At 41.8% G+C, this 19,620-nt stretch overlaps 1 protein-coding gene across 1 annotated transcript in view; it reads right to left on the bottom strand.

Moving 5' to 3' along the window:
* LOC122814849 (protein unc-13 homolog B-like) overlaps window positions 1–19,620 on the bottom strand; it is a 596,675-nt gene that overhangs the window by 555,871 nt on the left and 21,184 nt on the right. The window contains exon 2 of the mRNA XM_044087135.1: window positions 4,435–4,534. Coding sequence (XP_043943070.1) covers window positions 4,435–4,534 — 100 coding nt within the window. The remainder of the gene's footprint in view (window positions 1–4,434; window positions 4,535–19,620) is intronic.

The following is a 19,620-nucleotide window of genomic DNA, read 5'->3' as shown; positions in this document are numbered from 1 at the left end:
CACCCGAACTACCACAAAGAACACCTCAACAGAGGGAGGATAGGCAGACTCCACAAAGAACGTCTCTCAGTTGCTGTGAGGTGAGAATGCTACTCCCTGCACCACTATACCACCCATGCAAGTCTGTAGTTCTCAGTGTTAAAACATAAAACTCCCAAATCAATGCTAGAAGTCTAAACCTCACAATTCACTCTCTCAAGGCACTCCTAAAAATGGAGATCGATATCTGTGCAGTAACTGAAACCTGGTTCAGGGCTCCAGAGAGCACCCCTGCAATACCAGGCTACAACTCTTACCACACTTTTCGGCCACCAAGCCAAGACCGAAACACTAAAGGTGGAGTGACCATATTCACACCTCAAGGCTATTTGCCCAACACAATGCATCTGAAATTCTCCAGGTGCAACTAACACTAAGTAAGACTGCAATCCAAATTGTAGCTTGCTACAGATCCCCCCACCATGCCCCAAGTTTCTCACTGCACCTTTCTAAACATACTGGAAAACATTAAGATACAACCAAACACCCTAATACTGGGTGATTTCAACTACCCTGCCATTAACTGGGAAAACTACTCTGGTACCAACATCTTTTCCCAACGGTTCTCGGAATTCATAAATTCCAATGCACTGGATCAACTAATCCACTGTCCCACCAGGGGCTCCAATATCCTAGACCTTGCCATTACCAACATGGAAGACAGATGCTCCACAGCAGTGGTCACCCTCTCATTCTTCGGGTCTGACCATAAGCAAGTCACCCGTGACATCCACATCCCACCCACCAGTAAGGAAACCTCCGTAAAAAACTTCTCCAAACCCAACTTCATGCTACTCAAGTCAGCAATGGCAAACTTCATGACACCCATGCAGACAGGATCTGAAAGTCTGACTACTGAATCCTACACTAAGGCACTGTATGAGCACATCCACTCATGCATGAATAGTGCCATCCCAAATAGAAGCAAGACCCTCTCCTACAAAAAAAAAAACAGAAGCCAATCTGGTGGCCCCCTGCCATAAACAAACTATACAACAGAAGGAAGAAACTGTTGCAGAAAAGAGGAAAATCCCAGGATACAAAAAAAACCCTTATCGGCCTCAGTAAGAAGCTGAGATCCCTCATAAAATCCTCCAAAGCTAGTTATGAAAATAAAACTGCCAAAGATTCCAAAGACAACCACAAGGCATTCTACAGTTATGTCAAGAATCTATATGGCAATGCTCAGATCTGCTCTGAGCTACAACAGAATGGCATTAAATATACTGATCCCAAGGATATTGCCAGTATCCTGGCAGATTGATTTAGTGCCAGCTTCACCCCCCCTCTCACCCCCTAAACGGCCCATCTCAATACCAAAAGATTGCCAAATTCCGGTAATCACAGCCATACAGGTAGAAACCGCACTCTCCAAAGCTAAGAATACAGCAACCATGGGACCAGATGACATCCCGAGCTGTGTACTACATGAACTGGCACCTCACTTAAGTGTCATGTTTAATTATAGCCTCACCTCAGGCTTCATGCCCACTGAGTGGCTCACAGCTATAGCTATCCCACTCCACAAGGGGGGATCCACCTTGGATCCCGGGAACTACCATCCCATCAGTCTGACAAGCCTGATGTCCAAAGGTATGGAATGCATTACCATGGAACTTATAAAAAAAGACATTGGCAACCTTCAAACACTGGACCCCACCCAGTTTGGGTTTGTGAAGGGCCGATCTTGTCTCCGGAACCTGATTGACTTCTTCGAATCAGTCTCCAGAGCTGTGGACAAGGGTAAGGTGGTCCACCACAGCCTATCTGGACCTTGCCAAGGCCTTCGTCACCATCCCCTACTCTAGAATCATAGATAAACTTACTAAGCTGGGCATAAATCTCTATGTCACTCGATGGGTTGCCAATGGGCTTACTGACAGAATCCAGACTGTAAAAGTAGCAGACTCCAAAATCCAGCTCCAGACAAGTGGAGTACCTCAGGGTTCAGTCCTGGGACAGCTCATTTGGCATCTACTTCTCTGAAGTACAGGCCAACACTAAGGGACTCTGGCTAGCAAAGTTTGCAGAGGACTGCAAACTGGGAGCCATTACTGAATCTGCAAATGATTTAGATATTCGACAAAAGGGCCTTACAGAAACAGATGCTTGGTGCCAGAGCAATGGGCTCAAGCTTAATGCCAATAAATGTATAATTATCCCCTTTGGGAAAAACCATGTACCCATGAATTACCACATATGTGGCAGTACACTAAACCCTGAAAGTGTGATGAGAGACTTAGGGACACAGGTGGACAGTGGTCTCACCTTTGACAACCACATTGCCACAACAGTCAGAAAATCCTTATATGTGGCACACCTCATCACTAAGGGCTTTTCATCTAGAAAAAAGGAGGTCATTGTCCCACTGCACTCATCTCTCATTAGACCCATTATAGAGTACAATGCTCCATTTGTATGTACTTCACAAGACATCTGCAACAGCTGGAAAGACCACAGAAATACGTCACTAAAAGAATCACAAGCCTAAAGCAGATGTCCTATGCTGACCTTCTAAAAAAAACTCCAGCTATACTCTGTGGCATATCATCTACTCAGAGGCAATCTCTGCTTAACATACAAGGCCATGTCAAACCCTGAGCTGTTGGACAAACTCCACTTAAAAAAAAATCCCAATCCCCTCAGAGCCACACGCTCCAGGGATCTAAACCTTGTCATCACAAAAAACAAAATATGCTGGAGGGATCGGTTCCTGACCCAGAGACTCCCAATATTCTGGAACAGACTGCCCATACATGTCAAGCAGAGCGCCTCCTTGGCCCTCTTCAAAAGGAACCTTGATGATTGGATGGGAGATAGTAAATTCACCCTGGGGTCACGTCAGTTTCCCTGCTAGACAGGGGTCCAGGGAAGTAAATACCGTGGAAAGAAATATCCAGGGAATTGTTATGACTAGGCTTGTATAGGCCCTAGGGCCGATAGCCTAGTAACCCACCAACGAACCTATGAACCTCTGCCTATTACATGCATTGCACTACATAAAATCAAGCAGTAGGACAACTAAATTCACATATGTAGATATATGTGTGGGTTAATAAATGAATGAAAACACCAAGCCCAATGTTCACCTTTCCTTTCATTTTGTATGAGTAATATAAAGTACGGCTTTTGAGAATTTAACTGAACTGTGCTCATTAGTAGTTATAAGTGCCAATGTCACTTCGTCTGTATAAAATATGAAATATAAAAACATGCCTAATTCACAAATGGCACCTCACTGCTTTTACTCCCTAGCTTTCTGGTATAATTTATAAAACTTGGTCAGGAGTATGTAACTTGGTTTTGCAGTGCAACCACACGTTAATAGGTACATTTATTAACTTTTTACATAGTACTCAGGAAGCACACAAACTATTTTAAGTGAAGAGCAATTAGGTGAAAAAAGTACAATAAAATCATGAAAAGCTATTGAAAAAAGAAAACTGTATATTTGAAATGAACTACTTGAATGACCATTATAGTCACACCTTCCTTGTGGAAAGGTATGAATGGTTTTGGGGGTATACAGCTATTAAGAGACAGCATTTAACACAGCTCTATGACAATGGATAGCTGGTTTTGCACTATAAACATTACATATGCCAGTCAAAGCTCTCAATCTCAGTTCCAGAGCTCATCCGCAACTCAAGAAATCAGGGATTAACACCCAAATTCAGGGACAACATTTAAGTTTTGTTCTTACTCTCTTATAAAATAAAAAGAAAGTTTTTTTGGATTAACATCTATTTTTGGTAGAAAAAAAATCTGATACGCAAATGTCAATTATGAATTAGCGACTGCAATCAAATTATATATCAGACAAATTACACATTTTACAAGGGCTAGACCTAAAATATAAGGCAAAAACAAAGACATTCTACTAAATGTGGAACAGCTGAGAGTTATAATGGAAAGGCATTGGGGTACAGGCTGGGTATACCTTTGGAAGGCATTCTGCCCCAGGGAATAGTGTGTTATTGGTCTGTAATTTCTGGCTACTAGTGCAAGATAGACTTTAGCGTTACTGCCTGCATTAGTATTAACAGTGGCTGAACACATATGACTTGGGCCTGAAAAGAGGTGTACGGTGAACCGTGAAAGACAACTATCAGTGGATCTGTTATGAACATGTTTCCTTACTTATGAAGCTGCTACAGCTGGTCTGTGAACGAAGTTAGGTGAATACCATGACTGCAGAAAGACTAATTTGAAAAATCAAGCAGACAGCATACTAAGATCAAAATGCATACAGATTCAGGATGGAAAAACTGCAAGTATTAAATAGTTGGAAATGAACATCAAACTGGTTAAATAAGTAGAGTCAGTTATCATGAAAGGAAGTGCATCTCCCTATTTAAAAGTCAACAAGCACACAATAACAGAAAAGTTACTTACAACATGAAGTCCTGCTCCCAGCAAGGTAGTTCACCTCGTACTGCAACTGTTGTGCTTTTCACATTCTGAACTTTCAAGGTCACATAGGTGTTAAATTTATCTGTGAATGAAGCAATACCATACAGTAAATATGAAGTCTGTAGAATATATATACACTTTAACAGCTTAACTACACATTTTCCACTGGTTATTATGAATGCACCCTCTAAGACTACTGCTTTCATCAATTTTTTTGAGTATTGTCATTACTTGTCTTGTGTAATATGCCAAGGAAGGTCTCGTATCACATATCACTGAGTGCTAAAAACAGTATAGAATACCTGCAAATAAAAAGAGGTCTAATTCAGTAAGTGCCAATAGATATTCCAGGAATATTCAGGTATAAATTCTATTGTACTTTATGTGCTGTGGCGCCCTCCACCTGTTTAAAGGAGTGTAAGACCATTAGGGGACACAGCCCCATTACAAAACACAAAATCAGAACTAAAATCATTTACCAGACTTTGCAATGGGCATAGTCTTACAGTAACAGTATATATTTTACAGGGGCAAAGAGAAGGAAATAATCTCCCCTTTCCAATCAGCTATTACCATTTTACTTCAGGTAGTTTTTCACAGCAGTCTGGTAATAATGTGTTTCTCCTAACACATCATATATACAATGTGAAAACAGAACAACAATCAGCAACAATAAAAACCTGTATTTCCTCATAAGCTTGCAATTCTGACTAATTATCTATCCTAAAATCATTAAGATTCTTCAAAACACTCTGTAGATTAAAATCATTAAAAATCTGAATGAATTTTCAGAAATAGTAGACAGTAGAACAAAATCAATACATGGATTGACAAGTATAACGCAAGCACTCAGGTGACTCCAAAGCAAATACAAATATGACTCAGTCATTGTACATGCTGGTGTGAATGACCTGAGATGTACCTCCCTGGACTACATGAAAATAGACATAGAGGAGCTCTCTGATCATGTAGCCCAGGCCGGTATGACCTTGAGCAGCATCTTACCCTCACCCAGAATGATGCCACAGTACAAAGACAAAATGATCGATTTTAACAATTGGCTAAAATGTTGGTGTCATTCAAAGGGGATCCAGTGTCTGTCAGCCTGGGATGACATGCTCGACAAGCCACGTTGCTTCACTAGGGACGGCTTGCACCTGTCACCACTGGGCTTTTGGATATTGGCAAAGGCTCTTGCCACCCCCATAGTGCCTTTTTTAGGCAAGGCTCTAAAGTCAAACCCACCTCCATAGACAGCACAAGAAACAAGCAACTAAGGGTAATGCTGCTAAACGCCAGAAGTCTTAACCTCAAGATGCACGCACTCAAAGCTCTCCTCAGTATGGAGAACATTGATATCTGTGCAGTGACAGAAACCTGGTTCAGGGCTCCAAAGAGCACCCCAGCACTACCAGGTTATACCTCATATCATGCTTTTCGGCCCCAAAACCTGGACCGAACCACAAAAGGAGGGGGAGTTTCCATATTTATCAAGGATATCCACACCTCCAGGTTAGTGGCATTGCATGAAGTATCGGAGACCATCCATGTGCAACTAACAGTGGGCAAGACTGCTTTTCAGTTTAAAGCATCCTACAGACCACCCTCTCAAAAAGTCAGGAATCCCACTCGGCTTTCCTGAAAACATTGGAGAACATGAAGATCTCTCCGAACACCATTATATTGGGCGACTTCAACTACCCAAACATAGACTGGGAGCACTACTCAAGCCCCAGCACCTTAGCCCAAAGGTTCCTGGAAATTATAAACTCAAATGCTATGGAACAACTAGTCACCACTCCCACAAGAGGGGATAACATACTAGACCTGATCATTACCAACATGGGGACTCTATGCTCCACACCTGAAGTATATCCCTCATTGGTAAGATCAGACCATAAATTAATTTCACTGGATGTCCACATCCCGACCCCACCCCCAGCCCAGAAAACCACAGTGAAAAACCTCTCAAAAGCTAACTTCTCACTTCTCAAAACCGAAGTGGAATCCTTCAAGGCCCCAGGGCCAGTGGAAACTACAGCCCAAACTGCAGAATCCTACATAAATGCATTCTACGGACATCTCCAGGAATGCATGGATCATGCTATCCCAAACAAAACCAAAAGCCAAACATCCAAAGGCAGGCATCCAGTCTGGTGGACCCCAGCCATAAATAAACTGTACAACAGAAGGCGGAAGATACTACATGATAGAGCAAAATCCCTAATAGGGAAGGCATCTCTGATCAGTACTAGCAAAAAATTATGATCCCTCATAAAATCCTCCAAGGCCAGCTTCGAGAGAAAAATTGCTCAGGACACTAAAGACAATCATAAGGCTTTTTTCAGTTATGTTAGGAACCTGGGATGCAACTCCCAGACTTGTTCTGAGTTGATTCTAAATGACAAAAAATACACTGAACCAACAGACATCGCCAATATCCTGGCAGACAGGTTCAGTGCAAACTTCTCCACCCCCCCCCCCCAAAAAAAAAGGGCAAGTATCTATCCCGGCAGAGGGCTGCCTCCCAAACATCTCTGATGCTCAGGTGAAGGCTGCCCTCTCCAAAGCAAAAAACACTGCTTCCATGGGACCAGATGGTGTCCCGGGTTGCTTCCGACATGAACTCCAAGAAAAACTAATCCCTCTAATAAAACAGCTGTACAATCTCAGCCTCACTACAGGATATGTGCCCACAGAATGGCGTACAGCAACAGTGGTCCCACTCCACAAAGGTGGAGCCTCTACAGACCCTGGAAACTATCGCCCCATAAGCCTGACTAGCTTAGTCTGCAATGCTATGGAGAGGATCATCATGGAGCTTATAAACAAAGACATTGGGGACCTACAGACACTAGATCCTACCCAGTTCGGCTTCAAGGGCAGATCCTGCCTTTTGAACCTGGTTGACTTCTTCGAAACAGTCACCAAAGCCATAGATGAAGGGAAGGTAGTCCACACAGCCTATCTAGACCTAGCAAAGGCATTTGACACAATACCCCACTCGGGCATCATAGATAAGCTATCCAGCTTAAATATAAACCCCTATGTCACAAGATGGGTTGCAAACTGGCTCAAAGACAGAACCCACGCAGTGAGTTGCTGGAGCCATGTCAGACTCGAAACCAGTCACAAAAGTGGCGTCCCACAAGGTTCTGTCCTGGGACCGCTCTTGTTCGGTATATACTTTTCCGAGGTACAGGCCAATGTAGGAGGACTATGGCTCACCAAGTTTGCAGACGACTGCAAACTAGGCGCCATAATCAACTCTCCAGCTGACACAAACATCCTTCAAAAACGTCTCACATAGACGGATAACTGGTACCAGAGCCATGGTCTAAAGCTAAATGCCAAAAAGTGTATAGTCATACCCTTTGGCAAAAACAATGTGCCCACAAATTACCACATTGGCGGTAACCCATTAAATAAAGAGAAAGAAATTAGGGATCTGGGGACCCAAGTTGATAGCAATCTCTCCTTTGACAACCACATTGCCAAAGTGGTTAGAAAGACCTTTTACATAGCCCACCTCATCATGAAAGGATTCACCTCTAGATCAAGAGAGGTAATCGTGCCCCTTTATTCATCCCTCATCAGGCCCATCATAGACTACAATGCCCCTTTTGGGATGTACCTTACCAGACACCTGTAGCAATTAGAAAGACCCCAAAAGTACCTCACCAAGAGGATCAAGGGACTCAAACAGATGCCATATGCTGCTCAGTTAAAAAAACTCCAGCTCTACTCAGTTGCATACCACCTACTTCGAGGCGATCTATGCCTGACATATAAAGCGATGTCCAATCCAGAATTAATGGACATGCTCCACCTCAGTAAATCTAAATCCCTTAGAGCCACACGCTCGAGGGACTTGAACCTCAGCACTGAAATAAATAGAACTTGCTGGAGGGACAGATTCATAACCCAGAGGCTCCCTTCACTCTGGAATAGAATTCCAATCCATGTTAGGCAGAGCACCTCACTGAATCTCTTCAAGAAGAATCTCGATGAGTGGATGGGGGATCGTAGGTTTGTCCCGTGGATTACTTCCGTGTCACTATTAGACAGAGGCACAGCAAACTAAACCTTAAAAAGGGCACAGTATACTAAAATCAAGGGGTGGCGTAAGCCAAACAAAATCGGGCTAGGCTTATAATTGCCCCAGGGCAGATAGCCTAGTATGAACCTATGAACTTATGAACCTATGAACCTATAATTGCTATAAACTGACAGACTTTGGTGGTAAGCCAAGGCAAAAAAAAAAAATAAGTTTTCTAAAATCTCTGCCTACAACAAAATACACCACAATATACTCTTGAACATGGAAAACTTTTAATGTTTTCTAAAGATACAACTAAAATGTTCTTCCATTCAAGCAGAAGAGGAAAATACATGCCATGGGCAGGTCACTAGAAGATCACCGAGAAGACAGAACTTACATCAAGCAGTACTCTTACAGTGGTATGCCATAATATGAAATCCAATAACCACACCCACAAATATGGTGCCCAGCTGTCCTCAACTTGGGTAGCTACGCTTCAAGACAATCATGATAGTTTTGTAAGACATGCGAGAAGTCCAAGAAAAAAAGAAAGAATTCTAAACCCAATGGAAAAATATAAGAATCAGAAAGGAAAAACCAATAGCAGCAGTTTAGTTTTCTGTTTGATGTAAGTGAGCATTTAAGACAGTAGGGAAAAGAAACATATTTAGGAAAAATAAAAGACACATCCTGAAGGAGGCTGTGGACTCTGCAACAAAAAGGGGAATTAACTAAGGCCCGACTAAAAACAAGACTTAAGTGGTTCCGTCCTTGACAGATTGCAAGCAACAGACAGGATATCATGGCAAGAAAGACTGACATCAAGTAGCAATGTATTAAACTATTATTCATGTTTCTTGTAAAGCAACAATGAAGGCAGATACCAGCATGCTGTGGCAAATGTGTGGATGAGTTTACTCAGTTATCAACAATTAGGTCAGCTGGATACTGAAGAGTCCTTTTAAAGACAGTAAGTGCAAGAAGTAACTAAAAACAACAAAATACATTTAGTACAGAAAACTACTACAAGCAAGCAAACAAACAAGCATCCATCTGATCAAGAGAATACAGAATACGCAAGAAGCCTTTCCTCCTTGGGCTATACATATTTAAGAGCATCCAGTATAAAATACTAAAGAAAGGATACATACTGTAAGAAACAAAATCAAATAGGCTATTAAACTTTCTTACATTAAATCTAGAAAACAAACACAAAATAATCAAAATACAAACTACAATTCAGGCTTAGTCAGAACTGGGATACAAAAACTGATAAAGTACAACGTCTACCTCACAGAGTAACAAAAAGGAGCACATTATTAGCGCAATGTAATACATAAAGCGCCTGATGTATGCAATCCTACTTTTAATGCATGGGAAGCAGGTGTGGGAATAAAAGGCATGGTACTTAAAATGGGTGTGAAGGGAGCTCCACAATTAAGAGGCTGAACATCAAACAATACATGCAAGTGTTATGGTATGATTAAAGTAACAGAGGCATTGCTTGATAATGAAGAGGGTGAGGACTGTACCTGAAAATATGTAGCCTCCTTATAGAAAGTTAGAAGTTTAAAAGTTTAAATGAAATAACTTACAGGTGGAAGCACAAGTCAACATGAGGAGAAAAAAATCTTTAGTAAACAATGCACAAGAGAGTCTGCACTTTGTAGATTGTGCGACAAATCCTGCAATTACAATGAACAGATCTGCATTCTGGACATATTCTTTTAGGAAGCAGTTAACAAGGATGGGGCAGATTTGGATTGAATTACTAAAACATTGCATTAGACCCTTACCAAAAGCATTGCATTAGACACACCAGTGGACTGCAACAGGTACTTAGCACAGGGGATAGTTAGGACTTATATTTTTTGAATATGGAAAAAATAGTGTTGGTTGAGACAGACTACAACACACTTTTATGATATAATGCTTCCTACAGGCTTCACACCTGTTGAAAAGTTGGACTCGAAGAAATCCTTCATATATGCCAATGCAATGGGGAGATGGTGGACAGAGAAAAAGTATTTATTATATTTATTTTACATTTGTTGACTGGGATTGTCCAACTGAAATGAGTAGCACTTTTTCAGTTGAGGCCCAGGTACAAAAGCTCCACAAACATTACAGTAAAAGTTTACATAAACAATAACTTTTTAAAATAAAGGTTTACAAGGAAGTAATATAACAATCCCAGTACAATTTTGACAACAGAGCAAAACGGGAGTCGTCACAGTATCAGTTATTGTTACCATACATCATGACTGAGGGAGAGACGTGAGAGATACAGAATTTAAAATAGCAATCTAGGGAGGTTACTCATCATCATCATCAGCCCCCTTTTTCCCATTTTTCTACATGGGGTCGGGGTATTGTGTTAACTGTTGCCAGCTCTCTCGATTCAGTGCCACCCTCCTGCCTTCAACACTCATGTCTGACTGTCGCAGATCTTCTTTCACACAATCCATCCACCTCTTTGCTAGATGTCCTTGCTTCCTCTTACCTTCTTCCTGTCTTTCCCAAATCTTCCTCACCAGATTGTCTTCTGCTTTTCTACACATGTGCGCAATCCACCGTAATCTCTTCTCTTTGATCTTTTCTGCAATTGGAGCTATTTGGCTTCTGCTCTTATGTTCTCATTTCTTTGTCTGCCCCACAGTGTGCATCCTATCACCTTTCTCAGGCACTTCATTTCCATCGCCTCTAGATTCAACAACTGTTCTGCCTTTACTGCCCAGGTTTCTGTACCATACAGTAGTACTGGTCACACCACTGTCTTGCACACCTTACTTTTCAGCTTCTTTGGCATTCTTCTGTCATAGACTACACCTGATACTCCATGCCAGTTGGCTGCAGCCCCTCTGATTCTAGCTTTGACCTCTTCATTCAGACAACCATTCTCCTCAACTGCTCCTCCCAGATACTTGAAGCTGTTTACCTGTTCCACTATCTTCCCTATCTCAATTCTCAGCTGCATTTGATTTCCCCAATTTCCTGCCATTATCGCTGTCTTATCTGTGCTTAGTTTCACCCCATGTGCCTTCAGATTTGCATTCCATTCTCCTATCCTTTGCTGAAGTTCTAGCTCAGAGTCTGCCTGTACTGACACATTGTCTGCATACAGCAGCTTTGTTGATCCGTCCCCTCTAACCTGTTTGCTAATGTAGTCCATCACCAGTACGAGCAGCAGTGGGCTCAGAACTGAACCCTGATGTACACCCATTGTGAACCCCTCTGTGAGGCTGAACACTGTTTGTACTCGAGTCATTGGGTCCTTGTACATAGCCTGCACTAATTCTACCAATGTTTCTGGGACTTCAAACCACCACAGTACTGCCCAGATCAGCTTTCTTGGGACCTTGACATATTCTTTCTCCAAATCTAGGAATGCCCATTTGGACTCTCTCCTCATCTCTAGTGTCTTCTGAAGTATCTGTCTAAATGCAAACATTAGGTCAATTGTGCTGCATCCTGATCTGAATCCAAAATGCTCATCTCCCATCTTACATTCTACTACTCTGCATATCCATTTATCCATCACCCTCTCCAGAACTTTCATGCAATGTGATAGGAGTTTGATGCCTCTGTACCACCCACAGTTGTGGATGTCCTCTTTGTTCTTGGACAATGGCACAAGTATGCTTATTCTCCAGTCTCTGGGATATGTCTCTCTCTCTCTCCACACTGGTATTAGTACCCTCAGGAGCTATTCCTCCCCCATCTCACGCAGCATCTTTATCATATCTGCTGTGACCTGATCTGAGGCCTGCTGCTTTCCCTGACTTCATCTTCCTTAGTGCTGTTCTTACTTCTTCTAGGGTGGGCTCCTCCTTTTCTCTTATCGTAGGCTATTTCTGGGGCTGTACAGCTTCTGTGGGGTTTTCTTCATTCAGAAGCTGCTGGAAATACTCCTTCCATCTGCCTTTGATGTCCTTTGGGCTGGTGAGCAGGTTGTTGCTGGCATCCCTTATGAAGGGTGTCTGACTATCTTCTTTATCTTTCTGTCTTTGCCTTGCAACCTGATATAGTTTCTTTGTGCCCCTTACTGAGTCACTTTCCAGATGTTGGTACAGTGCCTTCGATGCCCTCTTCTTTGCTTTTGCAACTTCTTTCTTAGCTTCTTTTTTAGCCAATCAGTAGTCCTTCCTAGCCTGGTCAGGATTTTCTATCTCCCACTTCTTCCTGCACTCCTTTTTTCTTTTGATGACTTCTGCATTCCACCACCAGCTTTTCTTATGCACCTTATTTCCATACCTGGCTTGGCCACATATCTTTTCTGTAGTCCTAAGACATGCTGTTTTAAGGCGCTGCCATTCTTCTTCAACTCCACCTATTTCCTCCTCCTCTTGGGGTGCTAGAGCACTGAATAATTCCTTGAACTGTTGTACTTTCTCTCCAGTCAACCTCCAGGTCTTCAGCCTGGTCTCTGTTGACCTTAGAACCTTCTCTGATCACTGCTTGGTGCTGAGTGAGGCAATTTAGTCGTTTATGCTGTGGGCAGACTTTTTCACTGGGGATGACTTTGCAATCATGGATTCTGCCTCAGTGCCTTTTCCTTACTAGGAAGAAGTCTATCCGAGTTGCATTGTTTACTACTCTTGTATGTAATCTTGTGACTCTCTTCTCTCTTTCTGAACCATGTGTTGGCTACTATCAAGCCATTTACCAGACAGAAGCTTAGAATGGCTTCTCCTTTATTCCTGTTGCCCCATCCATGTGGACTCAGGCAATCCTTGCATCCTGTTCTCTGTCCATCCCAATATGTGCATTCAAGTCACCCATTATTAACACCAACTTATGTTGTCCTGCTTTATCTAGTAGGTCCGGCAACTGCTGTCTGAATGCACTCTTTTCCTCACTATCACAACCCTGCTGTGCGGCATAGGCTGAGATTATGAATACTGCCCTATCATTACACTGGAGTCTGACTGCCATGAGTCTGTCATTAATTCTGATGATATCCTTTACTGCCTTCTACAGCCTCTCCCTCACCACAATTCTTACACCATTTCTAGCCTGCTTTCCATCTGAGTAGTAGACTCTGGATCCCTAGCCAAGTGGCTTTGCTGCACTACCCTTCCATCTGGTCTCCTGGATACATAGGATGTCCAGTCTCCTCCGTATCATCAGGTCATCCACTTCCAAGCTGCATCTGGTCAGTGAACCCACATTAAGCACAGCAATTCTCAGTTCATGTTTGGCAGGTTGATTGATTTTACATCCAGCTTTCGTTCAGAGCTATCCCAGGTAACCCAGGCTGGGAACTAGATACCGGCCAGCCAGAAGCTTATTGACCCAATAATGCTGGGCTTTATGGCAGGCACACACTGGCCAATAGGAGTACCTATACCACTCCCACTATTATCACGGGTCGCTGGTGTGGGTCGGAGTAGGCTGGGTTCTAAACCCACTTATCACCTGTGCCTACCCATGCCCATATTGGAGACATTAGTCAACATGACCAAATCACCTAGAGCCATATTTTACACCGAGTGGCTAGCCCTGCCATAGCCTCAGTCTGTGATCTGTGCCCTCCTATCTTGAGGAAACTGTGCACCACAGTAGATGCCCAAAGCAGTTGGTCTGTCTCTTCCCCCTATAGGGCACCATGTAGAGTCTTGTCCTGCTGCCCACAGCTCCATTCATTGGTGAGTTTGAGATAGAAACACTCAGCATGTTTTTGGCCATGGGAAAAACCCCACAGAGAGAACATGAAAACTCCAAACAGGCATTGGGCGGAGGTCAGGATTGTACCTTGTGTATGGGAGGCAAAGACCTTAAGCACTAAGCCATCTGGTCCCCGAGGTTACTTGTTCATGGTTAAAAACACCAGGTCCTAGAGAGATTAGGAAGAGCTAAGAGATAAGAAACAGAGGTAGAGGTCAAAGAAGGAAACAAATAAAAACATAGTGGACAGATAGAGTACTGTCTTTGGGACAGTAGGGAAGATTATGAAGGGTGAGTACAGTGGCAGGACCAGCGACTTTTTAAGTATTCTTTGGTAGCTGCTTTGAATTGTTTGTTGATTGAGGGACCTAATTTCTAATGGCAGCCTGTTCCAAGAATTGGTAGGATGGTAGCTACAGACGTTGCATCCCATTTTGGTCTTTGGTTTATAGATCTGTAGTATGTCTTGGTTGGAGCTACATAGAGATCTAGTGGGAGAATATTGAGAGATAAGAGGAGATAAGCTAGGACAGTAGGAAGGCTGGCATAGACTGGAGTGAATAATCATGAGCTGACACAGAAGAAGCTGGTGAGGTAATTCTAGCCAGTTTAAGTGTTTTAGTGAAGAGACCGTGATGGGATTTGTACATCTGGTGTGCTGCGAATCTGACTACCTTGTTCTAGGCTGATTCTAATTAGCTAGGAGTGAGGAGTTGAGACTTGTGAGGATATGAGAGCAATACAACCGACTGGGTGGGAGGTAAGCATGAGAGGATTACTTTTACTTTTGCTAGTGATAAACTTTTCGTTTCCGTATAAGAGACGCAGTTTTTGATGAGACTTCTGGATATAGTTGTTAACATGCAAGTTGAACTTAAGTTGGTCATGTATAATGATACTTAAGAGTTTTGTGCTCGATTGCACTTCGATAGGAGTGTTATTCAGAGACATTATAGAGAAAGTGGATTGAAGGTGGTTAACATTTTTGGGTAGAAAGAGGAGTTCAGTTTTTTAGGGGGGGTTAGAATAGGCATGTTATTACAGAACCAGGTTTTGACTGAGTTAAAGGATGTCTAAGTGGTAGAGACGAGTTGAGAGGGGGTGTCAGCGATGGTGATGACTGTAGAGTCATCTGCATATTGTACCAGGGATGACAGGGGGAAAGTAGTATAGAGTAGATTTGTAAAGATGTTGAAACGTAGTCAAGAATAGATCCTAGGGGGACACCCATTTTAATTGGGAGTGGAGGGGAGAGAGCAGAAAGCCATCTCACTGATTGCAGTCAATCAGTGAGATAGCTGGAGAACCAGGCAACAGTAGAAGTGGAGAAATTAAGGTTGGTCAGTTTGGTCAGTAGAAGAGTGTGAGACACAGTATCAAAGGCTTTTGAAAGGTCTAAGAATAGGCAAGAGACAAGTTTGTTATCTCTGGCCAGAGAAAGTAGTAGTGCTATATTCAGGGCAAAAGTCACATTGTGTGGGTGTGAGCAGGTTTTCCTGTAGAAGGTGTTGCTAGATTATGCATGCATTTTTCCAATACTTTTTGAGAGTGGTGAGATAATTGCAATGGGTCTAAAAGTTAGTGATTTCAGTGGAGTTGCCTCCTTTATGTACAGGTAGACTGTAGAGTTATTTCCAGATAGAAGGCACTTTACTAAGACAGATACAGGCAGAAATAGTTGCTAACTAAATGAAACTGGGAGGAATATTGCCAGCTGATGTAGAACAGGGTTTTAGTTTGGAGAGTACAGATTTTAATGTAGCTAGTAGGAACAGATCTAAGGGAAAAAGTTCTAGAAGAGTTTAAGGTAGAAGAGGGTTCTGAGGATTTAGTAGTCCAGTTGATTCTAGAGTTAGTAGCATTAGTAGAAGAGGGGTCAGTGTTAATCATCTTAGATATGGACTCAATAAAATAGGTGTTGAAGTTGAAGGCAGTTCCTTCAGGAGTCTTGTTAGGGCAGGGATTGGGAGAAGGGTTACCAGGATGCAATATTTGGTTAATTGAGTTCCAAAATCTTTTGGGATTTGATCTTTGTGCCATTGGAGGGTTAAAGTAGACATCTTTTTTATCTTTAATGTGTTTTTTTGTCAGATTTTTGAGTTGTTTATATTTCTGCATATTGGTGGGGAGCTTAGTTTTTACCCATGTTTTCCACATCCTGTCTCTAGATTTCATTAGAGTATAGATCATATTGCAAGTGAAATGTGCTGTAACGTTAAGAAGCATGTCAAAGCTGTACATGCACATATAAATTCATCCCTAGTGCCATTCTGTAAGAGCAGCCACACTGACAGCATGCATCATCGCAGTTGTTGGTTTGTATACAAGTTACTTAAGTTAAAGTCAGTAAACCTATACAGTGATGGGTTTGTATAAAATAAACCTGCTTGAACAGAACCCATAAAGATGCTTTTACTGTGTCTAAAGTAGGAGAGCAACATGGTATCAGAACTGGGATCGAAGAGAATAAAATCCAAAGCCATGAGGTGCAGAGATGACAGTGAAGGTAAAACCAAGAGAAACGAGCACAAAAAGAGCCAGAAAAGAATCAAAGGTAATGAGAAGCAGCACAAACTGTTTACTTGGTAAAAGAGATAAAACGGGGCATTACAAGGGCACAAACCGCATTATTGAGCAAGTGGAAGGCACGAAAAGTTTGTTGGCTAAAGAATGTTTAAAATACAGGTATTTGATGAAAATTAACAGTAAAGCAAAATGAGTACGTTTAAAGATAAAATGAGCATGTTTAAAGTAAAGCGAGTGTGTTCAAAGCAAAACTGGGCATGTTTAGGGTAAAACGAGCACAAGAAAAGTATGTTGGGCATAAAAAGGGCTTAAATGAGCAAAACAAAAAATAAGGCAAACAAAAAAAGGGCACATTAAGCAAAAATAAAGCAAGGTAGCTGCATGCGTTACCGCATAACTATGACTTTGTATTTAAGTATCTCAAAGTGTATAAAAGTGCTCATAGTGTGTGCTTATTACTGTGCATGTGTTTCAAAGAGTTTTTTGTGTGCAAAGAGCAACTATTTCATGAAATACAGTCAAAGTATAGCCATTTCAAAACGTTTCTTGTGCTGGGTGTGTATTCACAAACTGCTGCCATTATAGGTGTGTCTTGCACTATGAAGAGTTGCCTGTCAAACGACTTCCATTTTGGGGACATTTCAGTGTGCTGTATGCAGTTATTCACAAAAGTGCAATTACTTTGAAATGTTATTGAGTTTTGGGCAGAAGTAGTCCAGTTTATTCCTATTGTGCAGTTGTTTGATATGTTCTTACACTGATAAGAGGATTTCTTGCAAAACAATATTACAGTGCCTAAGAGTTTATTTCACTCACGTCGTAAAGTTGAGATGTTCCTTAAAAATGATAAAAAATTACTTTGGCAAGATGATGATAAAATGACTTTAGCATTTAGTCTTTCAAGTGATATTAAGAGAGTGTTAAACTGCCAGAGAAGTTTATTTTGCAAATTCCAATTGTTCAAAGATCATACAAGTTCAACAGGATTATTTTGAGAAACCCAAAAGAAATAAAGTCAGGCACAAATACTGGCATACATGCATGAGTGTATGTTTGTGCTTATTTGCAAAATTCTTCACTGGTATATGTTAATATGGCAGATGGGTTTTGAAAATCACTACCACTTGTGTTTGATCAGAATATTTCAGAGAACTGGAGAATATATGAGCATGAGTACAACATTTTTATACAAGCAGCTTATGCAGATAGAGATGCATGCACAAGGGCATCCATTTTGCTAAACCTAGCTGGGTCAGAGGCCACAGAAAGAGCACATTCATTTGTGTATGTACTTGCAGTACATGAAGGAGACAGTGAAAATCATCATATTACTGTACAGGCTGAATCAAGGGAAGACACAGAGTGCTTGAAGCGCAAGTACAGAGAAATAGGCAACCCTCAGACAAATATTACATTGGAGAGGCATTTGTTTTACATGACAGATCAGAAACAAGAAACCTTTGCAGCTTATATAAATGACCTGAGAAACGGAGCTAAAACATGTCAGTTTAGTGACTTAAAAGATGAGCTGAAAAAGGACAGGTTTGTCTGTTGTAATAAAAGTGCTGCTGTGAAAAAAAAATTACTTTGTGACAGTGATTTAACATTGAATAAAGCCAGTGAGATTTGTCAAATGCATAAGGTGACAAAAAACCACACGAGTATGCTTGTGAGTGACAAGAGCATGAGTTCGGTTGGCTCCAGAGCAAATGTAGATAACATGCAACACGTGGCAGACAAAAGCAGGCCCAAACATGTGGCAGCTATGAGGTTTCCAGGGAAGACGCATAGCTTTTCAGCAAGTTCTAAGAAAGGAGCACGCTCCAGCTCAGTGCAGTACAAGCATGAATCAGCAAAACCCAAGTCCAGCTTTATTGTTAACTGTCGCAACTGTGGTGCAAATCATGAGTCTAGGAGAGAAAAGTGCTTACCATATAGTCAGCAATTCCACAAGTGTAAAAAATGGAACGACTTTCAAAAGTTTTGTAAATCAAGTAAACCTCATACAGTTGTAAAGAAAGGTCACACAAAGAACAAGTTGATCAAGTACAGCCAAAGCAGACAGCTTTCTATGTAGGTGGTGTATCAGTGCTTGATGAAAGAGTTGATGCAGTGAACTTATTAACAAGAAGCAAGGTGTTTTGTACTGTCCGGATTAATGGAAAATCTACAGAGCTCAAGGTAGACACTGCTTCAAAGTGTTATGTTACATCAGCAGACACATTTACTAAAATGAGAACTAACTTCATGGCACCCATGCAATTGGAGAACAGCTGCATGACCGCCGAATCATACACTAATGCCCTGTACGAACACGTACACAAAAAGCATGGATCTCGCCATACCCAATAGAACCAAGATGCTCTCCTCCAAAAAAAGGAAGCCAATCTGGTAGTCCACTGCCATAAACAAACTACAACAGAAGGAGGAAACTGATGAGAAATAAGGTGAAGTCCCAAGAATAGAAAAACTCCCTTATCAACCTCAACAAAAAGCTAACTATGAAAACAGAATTGCAGCGGATAGTAAAGACAATCACAAGGCCATGTATTGTTATGTAAAGAATCTCCATGGCAATATCCAAATGTGCTCGGAGCTGTTGCACAATGGCACCTCCTATACTGAGCCAACAGATTTTGCCAATATACTGGCTGACTGCATGCAGTTTTGCCTTAGGGGCTTTGGTTGAGTGGCATACTGTTTAGGAGAGTTACGTGTCTCATGATTAGTGTTGTGTTGTGGTGGTCGAGTGCGTTTCTGCCTTGGAGGTCTCTGCTGCTTGGGTAGATTTTTACTGACAGCCTCCATGAAGGTGGGTGTGTGGTTTGTGTTTTTATGTGGAGGGCTATGTGTTCCATGTGATGTGGTGCAAGTGCTGATGTTCTTCTCTTGACCAGCTATTCCAGTCTTGGCTGGAGAGTGTGTGGCTTCCA

The sequence above is a fragment of the Protopterus annectens genome, chromosome 1.part1 (genome assembly GCF_019279795.1).
Source record: "Protopterus annectens isolate FY-2018-M chromosome 1.part1, PAN1.0, whole genome shotgun sequence".
Taxonomy (NCBI): Eukaryota; Metazoa; Chordata; order Ceratodontiformes; family Protopteridae; genus Protopterus; species Protopterus annectens.
The sequence above is the reverse complement of the archived record's forward strand: the minus strand, read 5'-3'. Positions and strand labels throughout refer to the sequence as shown.